The sequence below is a fragment of the Heterodontus francisci genome, chromosome 8 (genome assembly GCF_036365525.1).
Source record: "Heterodontus francisci isolate sHetFra1 chromosome 8, sHetFra1.hap1, whole genome shotgun sequence".
NCBI lineage: Eukaryota > Metazoa > Chordata > Chondrichthyes > Heterodontiformes > Heterodontidae > Heterodontus > Heterodontus francisci.
This window is the reverse complement of record NC_090378.1, coordinates 77,860,119-77,884,425: the sequence shown is the minus strand read 5'-3', so window position 1 is coordinate 77,884,425 and position 24,307 is coordinate 77,860,119. Positions and strand designations below refer to the sequence as shown.

Below are 24,307 nucleotides of genomic sequence, written 5' to 3'. Positions count from 1 at the left end.
CTGTCTAAGAGTACAGAAAGGATGAGGAGGAGTCACAGTCACAGAGAATGCCATTTCTAATTGACTGAAGCTGTTTCAGTGCTCTGGCAGTTGCAGAAACCTGTTGGAGAGATTTAAACATGGAGTTGAGGAAAAGATGGATGTGGAGTATGGGAAGGGACAACACATTCAAAGGTTCAAAGGATCTGGAGAAGAAAGGGAGATTGTAGATGGGGTGGTAGTTTTCAAGGACAGAGTGTTTGAGAGAGGGTTTTGTTGGATGGGAGGGTGAATATTGCAGTTTTGAAATGAGGGAAACAGTACCTGAGAAGAGGGGACCATTTACAGTGTTAGCTAGCATGAGGTCCAGGAAGGGAAATTGGGTAGTAAGCAGTTTAGTGGGAATGGGATCCATTAAAACAAATTAAATATAAGCCAAAGCTAAGTCTTTAGATTAATTTTAGCATGCATTGATAATGACTCACACGTTGGCCTGGACATTGCAGTGGTAATGATGGCTAAATTGTCAGCATTCATCATATTTAATCCACTGAAACTGACTGCAACTTTGGATGTTCAGACATACACAAAATAATACAGAAATCCAGAAGTTGCTGTTAGTGAGTCTAAGATCCTCCATAGGGTGCAATGTATAGCTTCCCTCAGACTGCAAGCTCCCTTGAAACTAACAAGAACTTCCACCCTAACCTTGTTAGTAATGCTGTAAAAACCCTGGAAAAAGGTATACCTTGTTGAATGAGGTGCAACTGGGTAATGGTGTACTAACTTCATAATTGCTGCTAAAAACCCTCCCTGACCCTGAAAAGACAATTTTGTAGTTGTGCACCATCAAATTTTTCAACAATGATTAAAGATTCTCCATACTTTTATACACATGAAAAAATTAAAGTTTGTTTATCTTTACTATAGCTTTTATCTTAAAACAGTCATGCAGTTATTTTGCTGTCTGAAAATTTTAATTAGAAGTGAAAGATTTTAAATGCTTTTAACTTCCTGGTTTGCTGTGTGCGCATACTTGAATCTGATTGGTTTCTTACCTGCTTTCTGACATCACTGCTGCTGCCCACTAAGACATCCCCTTCATATGGCACCAGATTTAAACTGACATTGAGAAAGGGGAAATTCCTGCCACAGAGATCGCTAGTTCTTTGTGAGCATCTTTCTTTAGGGTCAAAGGTAAGCATTCTTGCTTCATTGCTGACTACAAAATCCTGCCCATTATGATCTTTATTGAAGTACCCCTATTTGCTGAGAGAGAATATTTGGACCCAGCAACATGATAACTCTTTGATCACAGGTTTGAATCCAAAGTAGACTAACACTCTTATCAGTTTGTGGAATTACTTACTTCATGTTAGTTTTAGGAAATGAAGACACCCTAAAGAGGGTTTCCCACCACTGCTACACCTAGGATTCTCAGAATAGAGTTTCATTCATATGATATTAATTAAATATTTATAAAATGTTTCAATGATATCTAGTAGTAAAATGCCATTGCTGCAATGAAATTGGCAGTTTATAATATTGACAATTGGCATCCAGTTTTGCATCTTTGATCCTTGCTATTTTGCCTAATTGGAATGTCAGATATAGAATGGGTATATTGCTAGATTTTCATCATTGTTAAAAAAAAATCTTCCCTCTTTGTTTTTTAGTTACATGATTCTAGTTGTTCTACCCTCTCTATGTATTAATTAATGACAAGAGAATGTTCAAGAGGTGATGTATTGCATTCAAGAGTGGAAAAGACAGGGCAAACAGATCCAGAGCTCCCTGAATAACAAAAGAGATAGAGAGTAAGATGAAACAGAAAAGGGGTTGAATATGAAGGTTCAGAGGGGAAGTGTAAAAACAAATAAGAGAAGCAAAGAAAGTGTATAGGAAGAGACTAGCAGCTAACATAAAAGGGAATCTAAATGTCTTCTATAGGTACATAAATAGTAAAAGGGTGGTAAAAGGAGGAATGGGGCCAATTAGAGACCTAAAAGGGAATTTGCGCATGGAGACGGAGGGCATGGCTAAAATACTAAATGAATACTTTGCATCTGTCTTTACCAAAGAAGTAGAGAGTGCACCTCCTGTGCCATGTGGGAGATCCAAGATGCTTCCCGTATCCTGGAGAGCCATTTGTGCAGCAAACGTCGTCAGTTGAAGCAGCTTGAGCTCTGGGTTTTGGAACTTGAGCAGCGTTGGTGACACTGCAGTGCATTCATAAGGATGAGAGCTACATGGATAGCACGTATATAGATGTGGTCACCCCACAGCTTAAGAGTATGCAGGGAGAGAGGGAATGGGTGACCACCAGACTGTCAAAAAGAATCAGGCAGGTAGTGCAGGAGACCCCTGAGTGCATCTCACTCTCCAACAGGTATTCAGTTCTGAATACTGAGGAAAGTGATGCTTCACCTGGGGAGTGCAGCCAGAGCCAAGTCCATGGCACCACGGGAGGCTCAGCTGCACAGTGGGATACAGGGAAGACTGGAAGAGCCATAGTGATAGGTGATTCAATAGTCAGGGGAACAAACAGGTGTTTCTGTGGCCGCAGACATGAATCCAGGATGGTGTGTTGCCTCCCTGGTGCCAGGGTCAAGGATGTCACTGAGCGGCTGCAGAGCATCCTGAAGGGGGAGGGTGAACAGCCAGCAGTCGTGGTCCACATCGGAACCAAAGACATTGGTAGAAAGCGGGATGTGGTCTTGCAGTCAGAATTTAGGGAACTAGGTAAGAAATTGGCAAGCAGGACCTCAAAAGTAGTAATCTCCAGATTACTCCGAGTGCCATGCGCAAGTGTGTATAGAAGTAGAAGGATAAGACAGATGAATGCGTGGCTGGAAAGATGGTGCAGGAGGGAGGGCTTCAGATTCCTGGGACATTGGGACCGGCTCTGGGGGAGATGGGACCTGTACAGGCCGGACGGGTTGCACCTGAACAGAGCTGGGACTGAGTTCCTTGCGGGACGTTTTGTTAGTGCTGTTGGGGACGGTTTAAAGTAGTTTGGCAGGGGGATGGGGACCTGAGAGTAGACTCAGCTGGGACAAAATCAGAAATTAAAATGGAAGGCGGAAAAATTAATGGATGAGCCTGGAAGACAGAGGAAACGAGGGTTAGAAAATAAAAAAAGAGCTTGGCAGTGCTCAAGGGTATCTATTTCAATGCAAGGAACATAGCAAATAAAGCAGATGAGCTGAGGGTACAGATAGACACATGGCAGTATGATGTCATAGCTATTACAGAAACATGGTTTAAGGATGGACAGGAATGGCAGCTCAGCATTCCTGGTTACAGCTTTTTCAGATGCGATAGGGAGGGGATTATGAAAGGAGGGGGAGTGGCAATTTTGGTCAAGGAAGCTATTACAGCTGTGAGGAGGGATGATATGTCGGAAGGTTCATCAAATGAGGCCATATGGATTGAGCTAAGGAAGTAAAAAAGGGCAATCACACTGCTGGGAGTGTACTATAGACCCCCGAATAGTCAAAGGGAGATAGAAGAGCAGATATGTAGGCAAATCTCTGAGAAGTGCAGGAACAATAGGGCAGGAATTGTAGATGATTTTAATTGCCCCATTTATTAACTGGGATAGTTTTAGTGTGAAAGGAATTGAGGGAGCAGAATTCTTGAGGTGCATTCAGGAGAACTTTTTTGTCCAGTGTGTAGCAAGTCCGACAAGAGAGGGCGCAGTTTTAAACTTAGTTTTAGGAAATGAAGATGGGCAGGTGGAAGGAGTGGCAGTGGGAGAGCATTTAGGTGACGAGTGATCATAATTCAGTTTTAACATAATTTATGGAAAAAGACAGAGATAGCACAGGAGTTAGAGTTCTTAATTGGGGCAAGGCCAATTTTACTAAACCGAGAGTGACTTAGCGAAAGTGGACTGGAAACAGCTACTTGAAGGTAAATCAGTGTCAGAACAGTGGGAGGCATTCAAAGGGAAGATTCAAGGTGTTCAGGATAAACATGTTCCCACAAAGAAAAAGGTTGAGGTGGTCAAATCTAGAGCCCCATGGATGTCAAGGAGTTTACAGGGTAAGATAAGGCAGAAAACGAAAGCTTATGTCTGACACCGAGAACTCAATACTACAGAAAGCCGAGAGGAATATAGAAAGTGGAGGGGTGAAATCAAAAAGGAAATTAGGAAAGCAAAGAGAGGGCAAGAAAGAATATTGGCAAGCAAAATCAAGGTGAACCCAAAGATGTTTTATCAATACTTTAAGGGTAAGAGGATGACTAAGGAGAGAATAGGGACCATAAAAGACCAAAAAGGTAACCTATGTGTAGGAGCGAAAGATATTGATATGGTTCTTAATGAATACTTTGTCTCTTTCTTCACAAAAGAGGGGGACGATGCAGATATTATAGTTAAGGAGGAGGAGTGTGAAGTATTGGATGTGATAAGCATAGGGAGACAGGAAGTATTAATGGGATTAGCATCTTTGAAAGTTGATAAATCGCCAGGGCCAGATGAAATGTATCCTAGGCTGTTAAAAGAAGCAAGAGAGAAAATAGCAGAGGGTCTGGCCATCATTTTCCAGCCCTCACTGGATACAGGTGGTGTGCCGGAGGACTGGAGGATTGCTAACGTTGTACCTCTGTTTAAAAAGGGAGCAAAGGATAGACTGAATAATTACAGACCAGTCTGTCTAACCTCAGTAGTGGGCAAATTATTGGAATCTATTCTGAGAGACAGGATAAACTGTCACACAGAAAGGCACAGGTTAATCAAGGATAGTCAGCATGGATTTGTTCAGGGAAGATCTTGTTTGACCAACTTGATCGAATTTTTTGAAGAAGTAACAAAGAAGATAGATGAGGGTAGTGCAGTTGATGTGGTCTACATAGATTTTAGCAAGGCTTTTGACAAGGTCCCACATGGCAGACTGGTTAAAAAAATAAAAATCCCATGAGATCCAGGAAAATGCAGCAAGGTGGATATAAAATTGGCTCAGTGGCAGGAAACAAAGGGTAATTGTTGACGGCTGTTTTAGAGACTGGAGGGCTGTTTCCGGTGGTGTTCTGCAGGGGTCAGTACTGAGACCCCTGATTTTTGTGGCGCATATTAATGATTTGGATTTAAATGTAGGGGGACTGATCAAGAAGTTGGCAGACGACACAAAGATTGGCCGTGTGGTAGATAGCAAGGAGGATAGCTGTAGGCTTCAGGAAGATATTGATGGTTTGGTCAGAGGGGCAGAAAAGTGGCAAATGGAATTCAACTTGGAGAAGTGTGAGGTGATGCATTTGGGGAGGTCAAACAAGGCGAAGGAATGCATGATTAATGGGAAAATACTGAGAGGTGTAGAGGAAGTAAGGGACCTTGGAGTGAATGTCCACAGATCCCTGAAGGTAGCAGGACAGGTCGATAAGGTGGTTAAGAAGGTATGTGGAATCCTTTTGTTTATTAGCGGAGGTATAGAATACAAGAGCAGGGAGGTTATGCTGGAACTGTATAACTCATTGGCTAAGCCACAACTTGAGTACTGTGTGCAGTTCTGGTCACCTCATTACAGAAAGGATGTAATTGCACTGGAGAGGGTAGAGAGGAGATTTATGAGGATGTTGCCAGAACTGGATAAATGCAGCTATGAAGAAAGATTGGATAGGCTGGGGTAGTTCTCCTTGGAACAGAGAAGGCTGAGGGGAGATCTGATTGAAATGTACAAAATTTTGAGGGGCCTGGATAGACTGGAGGTGAAGGGTCTATTTACCTTAGTAGAGAGGTCAGTGTTGAGGGGGCATAGATTTAAAAGTGATTGGTAGAAAAATTAGAGGGGAGATGAGGAAAAACTTTTTCACCCAGAGAGTGATGATTGTCTGGAACTCACTGCCTGAAAGGAGTCTGGATATGCACCTCAAGTGCCGTAAACTGCAGGGCTATGGAGCAAATACTGGAAGGTGGGATTAGAACAGGTGGATCGTTTTTTGGCCGGCACAGACACGATGGGCCAAGTGGCCTCTTTCTGTGCCTTAAACTTTCTATGATTCTAGATGCTGCCCAAGTCGTGGTGAAAGAGGAGTAGTAGAGACACTGGATGAGCTAAAAATTGATAAAGAGGAGATATTAGATAGGCTGGCTGTACTTAAAGTTGATAAGCCACCAGGACCGATGACATGCATCCAAGGATACTGAGGGAAGTAAGGGTGGAAAATGCAGAGGCATTGGCCATAATCTTCCAGTCCTCCTTAGATGCAGGTGTGGTGCCAGAGGACTGGAGAATTGCAAATGTTACATCCTTGTTCAAAAAAGGGTGTAAGGACAAGCCCAGCAACTGTAGGCCAATCAGTTTAACCTCAGTGGTGGGAAAGCTTTCAAAGACAATAATTTGGAACAAAATTAACAGTCAGTTGGACAAATGTGGATTAGTTAAGGAAAGCCAGCATGGATTTGTTAAGGGCAAATCATGTTTAACTAACTTGCTTGAGTTTTTTGCTGAGGTAACAGGAAGGGTTGATGAGGGTAATGCAGTTGATGTGGTGTACATGGACTTCCAAAAGGCGTTTGATAAAGTACCACATAACAGACTTGACAGCAAATTTAGAGCCCATGGAATAAACGGGACAATAATAATATGGATATGAAATTGGCTGAGTGACAGGAAACAGAGTAGTGGTGAATGGTTATTTTTTGGGCTGGAGAAAGGTATATACTGGGGTTCCCCAGGGGTTGGTGTAGGACTCCTGCTTTTCTTGATCTATATTAATGACCTAGACTTGGGTATACAGGGCACAATTTCAAAATTCGAGAATGACACAAAACTTGGAAGTATTGTAAACTATGAAGAGGATTGTGATAAACTCCAAGAGGACATAGACAAGCTGGTGGAATGGGCGGACAAGTGGCAGATGAAATTTAATGCAGTGAAGTGTGAAGTGATTAATTTTGGTAGGAAGAATGAGGAGAGTCAATATAAATTAAAGGGTACAATTCCAAAGGGGGTGCAGGAGCAGAGGGACCTGGGGATAAATATTCACAAATCATTGAAGGTTGCAGGGCAGGTTGAAAAAGCAGTTAATAAAGCATACTGGATCCTGGGCTTTTTAAATAATGGTATGGAGTACAAAAACAAGGAAGCTATGATAAACCTGTATAAAACACTGGTTCGGCCTCAACTGAAGTATTGTGTCCAGTTCTGGGCACCACCCTTTTGGAAGGATGTTAAGACATTCGAGAAGGTGCAGAAAAGATTCATGAATTGGCTCCAGGGATGAAGAAGTTCAGTAACGTGGATAGGTTGGAGAAGTTGATCTGTTCTACTTGGAGAAGAGAAGATTAGGAGGAGATTTCGTAGAGGTCAAAATCATAAGAAGTCTGGACACAGAAAATAGGGAGAAACTGTTCCCATTGGCTGAAGGATCCAGAATCATAGGACACTGATTTAAGGTGATGGGCAAAAGCAACAGCGACATTATGAAAACCTTTTTTATGCAGCCAGTGGTTAGCATCTGGAATACACTGGCTGAGAGTGTGGTGGAGACAGACTCAATCGAGGCCTTCAAAAGAGAACTGGATAATTATCTGAAGAGAAAGTATTTGCAGGGCTACGGGAAAAAGGCAGAGGAGTTGTACTAGGTGAGTTGCACTTGCAGAGGGCTGGCACAGATATGACAGGCCAAATGGTCTCCTGTGCTGCAACCATTCTATGATTCTAAGGAAACATACTTCAAAGAGTGAGTATAGGAAAGAGGCAAATGAAATGTGTAGATCTTCTAAAATTCTTCTCATTTGTGGCTTTGTAAACCTCCAATCATGTGACTTTCAGGGACATGCTCGATTGCTAATATGGAGTAATGAAGTCATTATATATTATGATTACATTTATACATAATCTCACTATAATGTTTTTCACAGAATCTGTTTTGTTCTCTATTACTTTTATTTGCAGGTTCCCCATTGCTAAATGACCGTACTGGACAAGTCCGTGTTGTTTCTGGTGGGCGACAGTTGCAGATCTCAAATGCTAAAACATCTGACAGTGCATCCTACACTTGTGCGGCATCTAATGTTGCTGGAAATAGCATGAAAGAATACACATTAGAAGTCTATGGTGTGTAACAGAACTTTGCCATAACTGAATTCTTTCTGGATATATGCTACCTTTGTCCTGTTACTAACGATGCCTCAGTTAGTAAATGAGGATATATCATTATTCTTGACCCTTACTAAAGTTGAGGTGTAAAAAAGCATTTCAAACTGATATATTTGAATAATATTAGAAAAGTGATGAACAAGACAGTCTGTGATATTACTGTAAGGCAGCACATTCACCCATTTTCACTTATCAGTAGATTATCAGGCTCTTGTTATAGATTACCAGCTATTAAAATTTGATTCTTAACGTTTCCTATTGACATTTCATAAATCTTCACTTTCACATTGGTGGCGAATTCCCGTTTGCCTAAGGTAAAATCCAGCCCAGGTCTCTGCTGAGTTACCTGATTTCAGATTGGACAGCAGTCCAGATATTCGATTTGACCTCAGTGTATCTGGGCTAGCTAGGGGGGGAGAAATTGGTTGCCTTTCCCATTAATGATCATCATACGATAACCTCTATTATGGCTAGAAAAGGGGAAAAATTGACATATTTAATCTACAACAATTAAAACCCCTTGGTTAAAGAGCCTGGCTCATAGCTGAAGGATGAGTATTTGTGGATGAGGCAGAGGAGAAAGGAGAAAGAAAGAGACATTTGTGTTTTTAATGGGTGTTCAGAGAAGAAATATTCGGTTTCCTTGTATTATCAATTGATCTTGATAAGCGTGCAACGATCCAAAAAAAACATAACAAATAATGTTTGGCACCTTCCCAATAAAAGTAAGGATAAGTGTGGTGCATGTCTATTCTGAAAAGGAGAACAACTGAAGCAATCTCTTATAATTGCAGTAAATATGTCCAGCCCTTCTATCCCTCTTTTTTTATACTCACAGTTTGCAAAAAAACTAATGTTTGTGATTCACATGGGAAATTTAAATTTTCTGTGTGCATCAATAAAATAACCACAATTCAGTGGATTCATGAGTGAATTGTAATTGTTATCAACTCCAGCAGCAGTCTCATGTTTGATAATTGATCTCGTTATTCCTGTTTATTGTTTCTTTTTACACATTTCATACACCTTTCTACTTTTCTGTTACCCTATTCAAAGCTATATTCACAACTAAATATAACTATTTTAAACTGTTTATACCATAGGTGTTTGGCAGATAAAAAGAAAAAAATTAAAATTTCACATTCACAACTAATATTTGTGAAATATTGTAACTAGTTTCACCCATGCATTCACATGCTTTATCACAATTTGGACGACACGGTTGTTCTGTTCTCTCCTTGGTGATCAAAGCAATGCTTCTTTAAGCAGTTCTTGGGTTAAGGGGGTGAGGAATGGAAAAAATCTCCGATGACAGATTCAATTAAGATGCAGTTTTATAGCCTATCACAAAGCATTTGAGACATTTAGCTTTGTTACTGGCAAGTACTTCAAAAATATGTAAGTTTATCCAAAATCAATTCCACATTTTAGAGTGAAAGAGGATCTTGAAAAGCTTTGTGTCAATAATAATTTTTGTATTGATGGTGGCCTTGTACTGAACTATAAAAACCAGAAGAAAATGACAGATCCCTGATATTAGACACTAAATTAGACACTAAACTAAAAGCAAAATTCTACGAATGCTGGAAATCTGAAATAAAAACAGGAAGTGCTGGAAATACTCAGCAGGTCTGGCAGCATCAGAGTTAATGTTTCAGGTCTGTGACCTTTCATCTTTTTATTATAGTAGAGGAATTAGAGCTTGGTGAGATTAAATTTGTCAGTGTGAATTAATGAGTTAAACTAAATGGGCTTTTTTACTCTCTTACCTGCTTTGTTCTACTATTTTGTAGTTAGTCTAACAAAAGCTCAATTGTGCATATGTTCTGTAGGCTTTTCATTCTTCTCCTTTGGAGGGCAATATTTTTCTGTTGTAGCTAATTAAAATACTTCAGAAGAAAAAGTTAACTTGCACTATGTAGTTGCAACATTCATCATGTTTTCATCTTGGGTGTAATTTTATTATATTGTTTAACTTTGTTTTTGTTTGACAGTTCGACCAACTATTAGTAATACTGGAAGTCACCCGACTGAAGTCACTGTTATTCAAGGGAATGACATTACCTTAGAGTGCAAGGCCCAGGGGATTCCTCGTCCTGCATTGACATGGCTGAAAGATGGCCGCCCTCTTGTGAATGACAGAGGAGCAATCATCCTGAATGATGGACAGTTACTACAGGTTAAGAATGCACAGGTTTTTGACACTGGTCGGTACATGTGTATGGCTGTGAATGTAGCAGGACAGGTTGATAAGAAATATGACCTCAACATACATGGTAAGTAGTAATATTATTCATCTATTCGTTATGTTTAAATGATCCTGTGATCTATCAACATAAGATATACCAAGGCTTATATACAGTTTTTCACCATTGGGAAAAGTGACAGCCTGGATCTCTACTTACCAATATCATTTTAACAGTTTTCTTTCATGGCCAGATCACTGGTGATGAAATTTAGCAATACAAATCCTTACATTAATATTTCTCATTTTTTTTCAAACAAAATTCCCAGTGGCTTTATTTTACAAGATCAAAAATTAGAACTTATATTTAACCAGTTAGTTCTTAGCAGCGTGAAAGGACCAATCGTAGCAATGGTCTTGACCTTCTATTTGCATATAATTGTCTCTGGAATTTAGACTCCTAACAGCTCCAAATTCTCCTTGATTTTGCCAATATTTGCAACTAAAATTCAGTACAACTTGTGTGGTGTGGAGCAACGTCAGCTTTTTTCTATTTGGAAAAAAACCAATTTAGGCAAAGGGAAAGGTGAAAGTAACTTAATTTTTCTCCAGTGTAATGTGAAATCAGAAAATAAAGTTCTCACTTACTGGTGCTGGGACTTGAAGAGATAAAATTGGAACCACTGGGAAGTGTGCATCTGAGATTTGCCCAAGTATTAGATTAATAGGGACAAATACTCGGGTTGAAATTCAGAGAATTTTGTTGACTGTAATGAGAGGAATCAAAAGCAAAACTTTTAATTATGGACTTGCATTTACATGTCTACATGTGGAACAGCTGACCAAATTCAAAACTTTCTCTGGGCAGAATGTAATCATTATATGGTGAATTCCCAATTTCTCAAGGTTCCCCTTGTCCTCACTATCCACCCTACCAGCCTCCATATCCAAAGGATCATCCTCCGCCATTTCTGCCACCTCCAGCGTGATGCCACTACCAAACGCATCTTCCCCTCCCTTCCCCTATCAGCATTCTGAAGCGATCATTCCCTCTGCGACACCCTGGTCCACTCCTCCATTCCCCCACCACCTCGTCTTCTTCCCACAGCACCTTCCCCTGCAATCGCAGGAGGTGTAATACCTACCCATTTACCTCCTCTCTCTTCACAATCCAAGGCCCCAAACACTCCTTTCAGGTGAAGCAGTGATTTACTTGTACTTCTTTCAATGTAGTATACTGTATTCGCTGCTCACAATGTGGTCTCCTCTACATTGGTGAGACCAAACGCAGACTGGGTGACCACTTTGCGGAACGCCTCCGCTCAGTTTGAAAGCATGACCCTGAGCTTCGGTTGCTGGCCATTTCAACACTCCCCTCTGTTCTCATGCTCACATCTCTGTCCGGGGATTGCTGCAGCGTTCCAGTGAATATCAACGCAAGCTCGAAGAACAGCACCTCATTTACTGATTAGGCACACTACAGCCTGCTGGCCTGAACATTGAGTTCAATAATTTCAGAGCATGACAGGCCCCCTTATTGTTTTTATTTTTAGGTTTTTTCTTTCTTTTTTATGTGTTTATTTTATTTTAGTTTTTTAGTTTGTTTCCACTGTGCCTACCCACTGTTTTTTTTATGTTTGTGCTTGGGACCAGGCTGTTCAGTTTTCTGTCCATTAACACCCTCTCTGTACTAATGCTTTGTCTTTCAGCACACCATTAACATATCGTTTGCCTTCGCTCCAGGACCTTCTGGTCAGTTATTCTTTGTGACCTTGTCCTATCAACACCTCTTTTGTTATCTCTTGCCCCACCCCCACTTTACTTGCTTAAAACCTTTTACATTTCTAATATCTGCCAGTTCTGATGAAGGGTCACTGACCTGAAACATTAAATCTGCTTCTGTCTCCACAGGTGCTGCCAGTCCCGATGAGTATTTCCAGCATTTGTTTGTGTTCCCAATTTCTAATGCTGTTAACAGAGAGAGTCACTGATGAAACACTTTCTGATAAGCAAGCAGTGAAAATTGGAGGGATTCATCCTGGACTGCTCTTATACACCACCTAGTTTTCGGCTTTAAAGCAACATTGACCAAACCACTTTCATATGAAATATGTTTGTGATACAGGGAGATCTGAAGAAAGGAAAACATAAAATGAGGGCGTAAAAATGGGGACATCTTTATGACTCATTAATTTAGGAATAACAATTTACCCATGAACATCAGTTTGGCCCCGATTTAGATATTAACATAATATTAACATATTATTAACATATTAATCCAATTTGTTCTGATGCATTCAACTCTTAAGGCTTTTTGGAAAAGCATGGAAGCATTCGTTGTTGATCATTAATATTATTTTCTTTGAAACATGTCTGTATGGATAGAATTTTGTTTCCATTATGATTAATAGACTCTTAATTGTAAAAATATAACTGACTACCAATTTATTTCCATCAATTGATTTTTGCATCTTTTCTCTCAGTGCCACCAAGTATTAGTGGAGCCCTGGAAGTGCCAGAAAACATCAGTGTTGTGGTTAACAATCCTGTTGTATTGACCTGCGAAGCTTCAGGCATCCCTCTTCCATCGATCACCTGGTTGAAAGACGGACATCCAATCAGCCTGAGTAGTACTTTGAGAATATTCTCAGGTAAGCATACAACCAGTGACCATTATTTACATTCGTATCCTTTACAAAAGAATATTAACAAAAATGGCGTGTGATTACTCCAGCCATGCATAGAACTACAAAATTCAAGATTCTACTATTTTACACATATCTCACAAAAAGAGCAGTGACCTGGGGATGGGAGCTGGGATAAGTTTTGGTCAGTAATGTTTGTAATAGATTTGTGCTGTGTTCAGAGAACAAGACTGGGATCTGTGAATTTAACCTTTTTCTAATTGTTATCCCAATTGGGCTGTCTACACAGCTGCAGTTATAGTTTCTCATTTCCCTTGTCGGCACATTCTCTCTTCAGTGAAAAGCCGCATTATTCCTACACAATTGTTCATTTTTTGCAAGAATTTAAATATTAAGCATTTATATTTAAATAAAAAATGCATATGACATATGTGAGGCCGATAATACAAGTGAAAACCAGGCTGAATCTAGAAAGTTCAGAGGGGAAGTGAAAAAAGATATAAGAGAAGCAAAGAGAGAGTATGAGAAGAGACTAGCAGCTAGCATAACAGGAAATCCAAAGCAACCCAAATGTCTTCTATCGGCATTAAAATAGTAAGAGAGTGGTAAAAGGAGGTGTGGGGACAATTAGAGACCAAAAAGGGGACTTAGGCATGGAGGAAGGGTGTATGGCTGAGGTACTAAATGAGTACTTTACATCTGTCTTTACCAAGGAAGAAGATGCTACCCAAGTCTTGATGAAAGAGGAGGTAGTTGAGATACTGGATGAGCTAAAATTGATAACGAGCAGGTATTAAATAGGCTGGCTGTACTTAAAGTTGATAAGTCACTAGCACTGATCAGATGCATCCAAGGATACTGAAGGAAGTAAGGATGGAAATTGCAGAGGCCCTGGCCATAATCTTCCAATCCTCCTTAAATGAGGGGTGGTGTAGAGGACTGGAGAATTGCAAATACACTTGTTCAAAAAAGGGTATAAGGACAAGCCCAGCAACTGCAGGCCAATTGGTTTGTGGGAAAGCTTTTAGAAACAATAATTTGGGACAAAATTAACAGTCAATTGGACAAATGTGGATTAATTAAGGAAAGCCAGCTTGGATTTGATAAGGGCTAATCATGTTTAACCATCTTTCTTGAGTTTTTTACTGAGGTAACAAAGAGGGTTGATGAAGGTAATGCGGTTGATGTGGTGTACATGGACTTCCAAAAGGCATTTGATAAAATGCCACGTAACAGACCTCTCAGCAAATTTAGAGCCCATGGAATAAATGGGATAGTACCAGCATAATTATGAAGTTGGCTGAGTGACAGGAAACAGAAACTAGTGGTGAACAATTATTTTTTGTACTGGAGGAAGGTATATAGTCTGTTTCCCCAGGGATCTGTATTAGGACCACTGCTTTTCTTGATCAATATTAATGACTTAGACTTGGGTGTGCAGGGCACAACTTTAAAATTTGTGAATGGCACAAAACTTGGAAGTATTGTGAACTGTGAGGACCATTGTGATAGACTTCAAGAGGACATAGACAAGCTGGTGGAATGGGCGAACATGTGGCAGATGAAATTTAATGCAGAGAAGTATGAAGTAATATATATTGGCAGGAAGAACAAGGAGAGGTAATATAGAAGAAATATACAATTTTAAAGAGACTGGAGTTGCAGAGAGACCTGGGGGTATATGTGCAAAAATCATTGAAGGTAGTAGGGCTGGTTGGGAAAGCAGTTAATAAAACATACGGGATCCTGGGCTTTATAAATAGGAGCATAGAGTCAAAAGCAAGGAAGTTATGGTGAACCTTTATAAAACATTGCTTTGGCCTCAACTGAAGAATTGTGTCCACTTCTGGCATCACACTTTAGGAAGAATGTGAAGACATTAAAGAGGGTGCAGAAATAATTTACAAGAATGGTTCCAGGGATGAGGGGCTTCAGTCATGTGGATAGATAGATTGGAGAAGCTGGGTCTGTTCTTCGTATAGAAGATTGAGAGGAGATTTATAGAGGTTTCAAAATCATGAGAGGTCTGAACAGAGTATGTAGGGAGAAACTGTTCCCTTTGGCAGAACGATCGAGAACCACAGGACACCAATTTAAAATGATTGGCAAAAGAAGCAAAGGCATCATTAGGAAAAGCTTTTTTACACACTGAGTGGTTAGGATCTGGAATGCACTGCCTGAGAGTGTGATGGGGATAGATTCAATCATGGCTTTCAAAAGAGATTTGGATAATTATTTGAAGAGAAATAATTTGCAGGGCTACGGGGAAAAAGCAAGGGAATGGGATGAGCTGAGTTGCTTTTGCAGAGAGCTGGCATGGACACGATGGGCTGAATGGCCTTCTTCTGTGCTGTAACCATTCTGTGATTCTATGATATGAAAGACAATTTGGGGAAAAGCCATTCAACCTATCAAGCTTCCTCCTTCACCAGATCATGTTCGGTATACCCTGCATTGACTTTATTCCACCCATTTGATGATCTGAATGCAAGGACTGTGTATATAGTCTCTGGTCTCCAAAGATAATCAAGCAAAATTATTTATCCATCCTCATATTACTGGTACTCAACTCTGCCCTGCTGCTTCCTTTCTAATTCCTAGGCCCATTATGGAGACTTTGATCATCTCAAGTCTATACTTATCCCTTTACAACCACCTATTAGAACCAACTATTCAGCCAGCTTCTCATTGAGGAAGTTAATTAACTCAGTCCGAACTGCTATACTGGGAGTCTGTGGCACAAATCCACTATTCTTAGGGGAAAATATCTTTTAATCTCTGGTCTCAATACAGGTTTAGTCATTTTAGTCCCTTTTCCTATGGTTACATCTAGATCATTGACACCTCTCAGCTTTTTAAATCAATCTTCATTTCTCCACTGGAGTATCGCCTCACAACTTACAGCTTCAAATCCCAGAGAATTGTTGTTGGTTGCGCTATTCTGAACCTTTTCGAATGCATCAATAGCCCAGAATTTGTTGCAAAAGTAACAGTAAACAACGAATGCCATTATTTGCCTGTAAATTGACAAGCAACTTGTGGCGAGGAAGAGATACCCCATATATTGAAAATCAGCACAAGTTGCTAGCCGATTTGTGCCACACTGCCATTAGCCTCACAAATGGCATCCTGCCATTAACTTCCTCTTGATTTTCATGATGTTGCTGCACTTGCACATTAATTGCCCATCAAACTTGCTGTAGAGACTTAGATCTAGTAATTAACTGTTTAAATACCTTTTAACAGTGTAATAATTGATAATGACTGCAGATCAAACTCTCTGGCCTAGAAAGTGATGAATTCAAAGTATCATTCCTTCAGGATGGAAATTGTTGCTGGAGGTCTTGATTTTTTTTGTTTTCTGCTACTCTGTCTCACTCCAATCTTTCATTCTCTCTTCTGGAGTCGTAGAGTCCTTATTGGCACAGAAGGAGGGCATTTGGCCCATCAAGTCCATGCCAGCTCTCTGTAGAGCAATCCAATCAGTCCCATTTGCCTGCTCTACTCCATAGCCATGCAGGCTTATTTCCATCCAATTTACTTTTGAAATTATTCATTGTCTTCACTTCCACCACCCACATAGGAGCGAGTTCCAGGTCATTACCACTTGTTGTATAAAAAGGTTCTTCCTCATATTTTGAGGCGGCACAGTGGCTAGCACCACAGCCTCACAGCTCCAGCGACCCGGGTTCAATTCTGGGTACCGCCTGTGTGGAGTTTGCAAGTTCTCCCTGTGTCTGCGTGGGTTTCCTCCGGGTGCTGCGATTTCCTCCCACATGCCAAAGACTTGCAGGTTGATAGGTTAATTGGCCATTATAGATTGCCCCTAGTATAGGTAGGTGGTAGGGAAATCTAGGGACAGGTGGGGATCTGGTAGAAATATGGAATTAGTGTAGGATTAGTATAAATGGGTGGTTGATGGTCGGCACAGACTCAGTGGGCCGAAGGGCCTGTTTCAGTGCTGTATCTCTAAACTAAACTAAACTAAACTAAACATAGCCCCCCTGCATCTCTTGTGCAAAACCTTAAATCTGTGTCCCCTAGTCCTTGTACCATCACCTAACGGGAACAGCTTTTCTTTGTCTACCTTATCTAAACCTGTCATAAGCTTGTACACGTCTATGAAATCTCCCCTAAATCTCCTCCACTCCAAGGAAAATAACCCAGATTCTCCAATCTAAACTTGTAGCTAAAATCCCTCATTCCTGGAACCATTCTGGTTAATCTCCACTGCGCCCTCACAAGGACTCTCACATCCTTCCTAAAGTGTGGTGACCAGAACTGAACACAAAGCTCTCTGTTTTGGTACTCAATACCTCTTTTCATAGAAAGCTGCTGCACTGGGCCAGCCTCAGGAGAGCTGCTGCACTGGACCAGCCTCTGGAGAGCTGCTGCACTGGACCAGCCTCTGGAGACCTGCTGCACTGGAGCAGCCCCTGCTGCAGTGGACCAGCCCCTGGAGAGCTTCTGCACTGGACCGGCCTCTGGAGACCTGCTGCACTGGAGCAGCCCCTGCTGCACTGGACCAGCCCCTGGAGAGCTTCTGCACTGGACCAGCCCCTGGAGAGCTTCTGCACTGGACAAGCCCCTGAAGAGCTGCTGCACTGGACTAGCCAGTGGGGCGGCACAGTGGCGCAGTGGTTAGCACCGCAGCCTCACAGCTCCAGCGACCCGGGTTCAATTCTGGGTACTGCCTGTGTGGAGTTTGCAAGTTCTCCCTGTGTCTGCGTGGGTTTCCTCCGGGTGCTCCGGTTTCCTCCCACAAGCCAAAAGATTTGCAGGTTGGTAGGTAAATTGGCCATTATAAATTGCCCCTAGTATAGGTAGGTAGTAGGGAAATATAGGGACAGGTGGGGATGTGGTAGGAATATGGGATTAGTGTAGGATTAGTATAAATGGGTGGTTGATGGTTGGCACAGACTCGGTGGGCCGAAAGGCCTATTTCAGTGCTGTATCTCTAAACAGCCCCTGAAGAGCTGCTGCACTGGATCAGCATATCTCCGAAGTGTTCAGTCCAGCAATACATTTTCTTAACAGACGTGCCTGTAAATTTTTCCTCTGCTGGATTAACTCTAGCACAATTTAGCGCAAAATGAGCCCACCGAGTTTTGTTGAAATGTCCAAGGAGAAAATATCGAGCACATAAAATGTACAGCTAATTAATTGACAAGCTCAACCCTACTCCTTGATGCAGACAGCTATTTAAACAACAGCTGACATATATGACTATGTTTAATAATGGTGACGTTGTGTCTGTCCTATATATAGTATAAATGATTCATTGTGCAAAGCAAATCATTTTAGTGCTATGTTCCTTTGTGATTACATGGTGTAGAATTTAACTGCATCCTGGGATTAACTAAAATAATTACATTCCTAAATAATAGTGTAGGTAGTTGTTACTTAGACCCCAATTGAACTTTGTGAGAAGCTGTAAAAACTGCTGTAATTCAGTTATTTTTGTGTTCTTTTTGAAATACCTACCTTATGTGACATTTGAACTCTTATTTTTCCCACAGGAGGTCGCATACTGCGCTTGATGCATCCTGCAGTGGAGGATTCTGGGAGATACACCTGTGTGGTCACAAATGCTGCAGGAGAAGAGAGCAAGAGCTTTGACCTTGATGTCTTAGGTAATATAACGAGAGCAGAAATATTCCAACAAATCACTTTCCATCTCCAAGCACAGTAATGGATCAAAGTAGTAATCACATTGTCTAAAACTTCTGTGACTATATACACTAAACCGGCCTTATTATTATCTTGTAATAGTCTTCATCTAAAAACTTTTATATCAAGGGCTTCATTTTTGAATATTTTTTCAATGATTCATATTTTTCATTATCACCTTTTGATAGTTTCAAATACGCTGAATAATTAGGATCAAAATAATATGATCAAACAGAGAGCACTTCCACCAGGACTCCTTTCTAAAAAATCAAAAGACACATTGGGCCAGATTTTGCAGTGAGTGGTGAAGGAACATCACTCACCATTCATTACATTGACAGTAGTTTTTGTGGGCTTTTGAGCTGAGACTTGCAATCGTCAGGTGTTTAATCCAGCGTGGTGCCTTCTATAGGGACTCTTGTAGTGGGTGATTAGGATGAGAAATAGGGAGACTGCACAACCTATCAGATTAAACATTCATCACTGAGACATGCAGATTTTAAACCAGTAAGTATAAACCAGGAATTAAACATTAGATTTAAATCATATACAGAAAGCAAACTAAAAATTGGGGGAAAACGGATGGGATTAAGAGAGAGAAATAAAAGAGATGGAAAAAGTAAAACAAAATGATTTTTTTTTAAAGGTCCAACACTAATTAAATTCTGAAGGAATGAGACTTCACACTTGTAAAATTAAATATTCAGGGCCAGAGAGGTTGTTTGGTAGTAATTTTGACTGGTTACACCATTTTAAATAATTGAATACCCCTAAATGCACCAGCCCTAATTTTTCATGCCCTTGAATATATTTCAATGCTGAATCTATTGGCAATGTTCTGTTATAGCCCAATCTGTGGAGAGGCAGGGTAACTCATACTGCACCTTCTGGATTTCCACATTTAACTGCATAAGTGCATACTCCAGAAGTTGCTTCTCCAATTTACTCAATAATGGTGAGCCCTGTCTTAGCCTTCCCATTATTCTGTATGCAAAATCTGGGCCAAAGAATCATTAACTATCATATTATTCTGTTCTTTACCCACACCACCACTCTCCCCCTCCATGCACCACCCCACCACTCCCACCCCTGTTCCTCCACCCCTCCTCCCTGCCCCATCCCACCACTCCCCCCACACAACCCTACCACTCCTCCCCCACCACACAACTGCACCCCCCACCCCCCCACAAATATCTATAATTATTGAGTGACAATGATCCAATGATCCCTTTGAGAGAGCTGACTTGGAAGAGTTGCTGTTAGCCTGACACTGTCAGATGAGCAATCGATCCAAGTGCTTCAACCATTCCTCCAACAATCAATAAAAGAAACAAAAAGCATGAAAGTAAATTGTAGTTTAATTTTCTTTTCGAGCAATATAAGTTATACTCTTTCACATCATAATATATTAATAAAATTATTTTTGCCATATCAAAAATTCCTAATGACACTTTGCCTTTAAGAGCTGTAGGGTTGTTATTTCAGAACAAATACCAACAGTTTCCTTTTCTTACATACAGTCTGTAAATAGTAATTATTTTAAAAGTAAACTACCAGGAATATTAGGCTTGTATGTTTACGTTCCTACACGTAAAGAAAGAACTCACATGTATGTACCACCTTTCATGACCTCAGGATGTCCCAAAGCTTTTCACAGCCAATAAAGTACTTTTGAACTGTGGTCACCATTGTAAGGCAGACAATATCCAGTTCAGAAGAATGGAAGATACTGCTGGCAAGCCCCTAACAATTTTTTATGACTGTTCTGGTCTCAAACACCTAAGATAGCCATTTCTCTTTGATAATTGTTAATCATCAAGACTGGCAGATTTACTATTAGTTCAGAACTGTATCTGTAGCAATCAGCTAGATACAGTGATCAGAGTCACCACTGTAACATTTTAAGCACTGAAGAAAGATTTCACAACCAAATTATACTATCATAACCTCTGTCCCAAAAACAGAGAAACATGTTTACTTGTGCTTAGTTTATCCCAAAGAGTACCAGAAATTTAACACATGATCTATGATCCATTTTATCTGTTAGTCTCACTCTGCTTCACAACACAAAATATAAACCACTGAATCAATCAAGATGCATTAGAAACTCTGTTGTGGAGTCCATTGTGCAAGCATCCAAATAACTTTGGCTATCAACATGCTTAATAATTTTTTAAAATCATTTAATTCAGTCGACCTGGCTGAATTCAAGCTCCTACCTCAAAGAAGAGTAGCCAGAGTCACTGTGTATTACACCAGATTTCAACAAAGGTCCGGCTTCAAATTTTCTCCATTGAATACATTCTTCAAAGCCAAAGTTCAGAGCATCAAAGACTTCAAAATATTCAGATACTGTTATTGAAGCATAAAGAGTTCTCAGTCCTAATTGGCTATGGATATTCTGAAGTTTTTGCTAACATACTAGCTTCTGAATAGTTACTTGAAAAAAGAATGGACACACAATACTCAATTTCTTCCCTGCTAGCCTAATGGCAAATTGGCTTATTTGGTAGTTCCTTCATTTCTGAATATCTTTTGAATGAGACATTCATTTAAGCCTATTCAGCTGGATGAATAATGGGTTCCCACAGTGCCCTGAATAACATTCCTCCTTCAACCAACCACTCCCAAAAACAAATGACCTGGGCAATTATTTACTTGCCGTTTGTGGGATCTTGCTGTATCCAATTTGGCTGCTATATTTGCTAACATGCCAATGGTATATTCAAAAATATTCCCATGGTTGTAATGTGCTTTGGAATGCCCTAACACGTGATAAGGTGCTATATAAGTGCAAGTTCTTCTCTTATCATGGAGATAGCTGAAAATAAGATCCAATTATGCTTGGATATTGTGAAGTAAACCTAATGCAGGTGCAGCATTTGTGTGCACTGTGCAAGACTGAATTTTGTATATCAGTACCAGTGAAATATTGTTAGAAACTGTAATTCACTCAGTCCCTCTAAAGTGGTCCAATTGGAAATCTCCTCATTTGTTTTAAATATCTAGTTTTAGACCATACATCTAATAAAGAGAGGAAAAGTATTTTGGTTTGGTTGTGCTGTAATATTTTAATATATTTTTTATATGAATAGCACCACCAAGCATCGTTAATGAAGAAAAGATGGAGGATGTGAAAATAAAGGAGAATCACAGTATTACCCTCACGTGTGAAGTTTCAGGTGAGAGCACAGTAATGAATATCATATAATTGTGAAATAGCTTTTCTCTTACAATGTAGCTGAGTGGTGTAATATGTTGCCTAAAGGGCTACAAAAAGGTGATTGACAGTGTATTATAATAAACAAAGATGACTGCTGTGGACAACATTGCATGTCAGACGTCACCCCCGTGAACCCAAGGCTAATATTATAGCACTATTGCCCTAAACTTTAGGTTTTAATGTATCAGTTTGATTTTGCAAATTGCTCAGCAACAGTGGTTAATGTCTGCCATCTAGAGACTTCATAATGTTTAATTTTTTATTTGTGTAATTTGTGTGATTATAGCTTCCCAGAGTGAAGAACCAGAACTCATAGATAATCCAGTCAAAATCCTACTTAAATTTTCCTAATAGCTCAATACATAAATTTGCCAGTTACTGTCACACGATCCCAGGTAAAACAGGAAGGTCACTGGGATGGTCCATAGACTGAGCTGAGTTAGCCATTCCCAGCCAGGATGGCTGTGAAAATACTATATCTATTCTAAGCTCGCCTGGCCTAGGGAAGGTAAAAATGGCCACTTGGGTACGCTATCAAAGTTCAAGTGCCTGTGCAGCCATACCCAGCATAAGAGCTTGATAGGAGGGATAAGGTGACAAAAAGAATGTATTTATTAAGTGGAACACTTCACAAATTCTTTTAGACCTAATTTCTTGGATGATTACAAAAAATCCTTAGATTGTTTCCCACGTTAATATGTGTAGTCAGCAGTGTGATTTGACAGATGTTTACATTCAAGGGGTGCTGATAATCTAATTGTGATGAGTCACTTATGCACTAAACCTCACTTCTAGATGGGTGTGTCATTCTATTCTGGTGACTGCAATATATCATATATAACACTAGACAATATTTTAACTAGCTATTTCTAAGAAGGTAGCACTATAGCCATCTTTCACACAAAACAGGCAGTGCCAGTAAATGGTAAGCTATGTAGGACGAGCTTCTACATGCGAACAAGTGACTATAATTCTCTACGTACAAGTTTTACTTCCATTCAATCCTACAGCACTGAATTTCTGAATACAAGTGATTCACTTAAAAACATAGAATACTAGCCCTACCCCCGTGGCTGCAAAAGTAATTTTGGTATCCACTGCAGGAGATACAAGCCAGGTTGGGAACAAAGGAGTGCTTTTTCCACTTGGGTACTCCTGGTGCCAAACACAGTCAGCTGAGAGAATATTTTGAGAAATAGTGATCCCATGCACATCTCTAATACTTCATCGATAATAGATTGGAAATCATAGGCTGCATGTAAAATGCCAATATGTACTCCTAGTGCACATGCAGGAACACGCAAATGGAGAAGTTATTCTCTGGTAACAAAGTAATGATTTAATAGCAGGAGTAGGACTTTCTATTATTTATCTCAGCCATCCAACTTCCCACAAACTACCTTAATGTAATGCAAAATCAACAAGGTAATAATTTTGAGTAAAAGTAGATCAATAGTCCATCTGCTATAGTTAGGACAAAGAATTAAAGGTTTTAATTACATTTCATACTAAGAAAAGGAATTCACAGAATTTGTTTTTCTGTGAAAAGGCAATCCTGTTCCACAAATAAGATGGATGAAAGATAGTCAACCTCTGACTGAAGACCAGCAGCATCAGATTCTATCCAGTGGGCGCTTTCTTCAGATTGTGAGTGCACATGTGTCTGATACGGGTCGATACACCTGTATTGCCTCTAACACTGCTGGAAACAAGAACAAAATCTTCAACCTAAATGTACTCGGTAGGTGTCCTAAGTAGTACTTCTAACATTTTAAGCCTACTAGGCTGAATATTAGAACACGAGACAACAGTAAATTTTACCTTCTGCTCAGTTTTCCTTTTTCACCTGACCATGGGTGGTCTCCTGGTTCTCAAAATGTCGTGCACAGTTGTTGCTGGCACAAAGGCAGAAGCAGATGCTCTACTATAGGACAGATTTCATGTGATGAAACCTCCTGAATATATCCAACCAGAGTTTCTAACCCTAGCACATAGGACATGGAATAGACCTCAATCCTATATGCTGAGTTGAAGGAGCCTGTATATTAACTGTGCGCGAGGCTCATCAAGTCTTCATTTAAGTGCAAATAAGGCCTGCTCCACATAAATGAGTTGGTGACCAGCGAAGCACACCAGTAACTCAGTGCCCATTGAAAATGAGGGCTGTGGAGATGGTTTTTTTTCCCTTGGGTTGTGCTGATCTTTCATTAGGGCCATCCAGCTTACCCTCACCTACACATTTGGGCCACAAAAGTTCATTCCCATGCAGTCTTGCATGTGCCTGCAGCTGTTTACTAACTGCTGGCAGTAGAAAACCCACCCTTGTGACATCAGGGCTCTTTCAATATGTCATGCACAATAAACTGGGAGTAACATTCAAATGAATTGACATTATTATGCCAGATCAGTTCATATGATTGCCGATTCACACAATACCTGATGAGTAGCAGTGCAGGAATCGCTGTTTTGGTACCATATTGTTAGCCCTCTACAATATTAC

At 40.3% G+C, this 24,307-nt stretch overlaps 1 protein-coding gene across 2 annotated transcripts in view; it reads left to right on the top strand.

The window, feature by feature from the left end:
* hmcn1 (hemicentin 1) overlaps positions 1 to 24,307 on the top strand; it is a 740,737-nt gene that overhangs the window by 494,503 nt on the left and 221,927 nt on the right. For both annotated transcript variants that reach the window (XM_068037415.1, XM_068037414.1), the window contains exons 44-49: positions 7,881 to 8,042; positions 10,079 to 10,360; positions 12,753 to 12,920; positions 18,434 to 18,547; positions 21,680 to 21,766; positions 23,357 to 23,548. In XM_068037415.1, the coding sequence (XP_067893516.1) occupies positions 7,881 to 8,042; positions 10,079 to 10,360; positions 12,753 to 12,920; positions 18,434 to 18,547; positions 21,680 to 21,766; positions 23,357 to 23,548 (1,005 nt within the window). The remainder of the gene's footprint in view (positions 1 to 7,880; positions 8,043 to 10,078; positions 10,361 to 12,752; positions 12,921 to 18,433; positions 18,548 to 21,679; positions 21,767 to 23,356; positions 23,549 to 24,307) is intronic.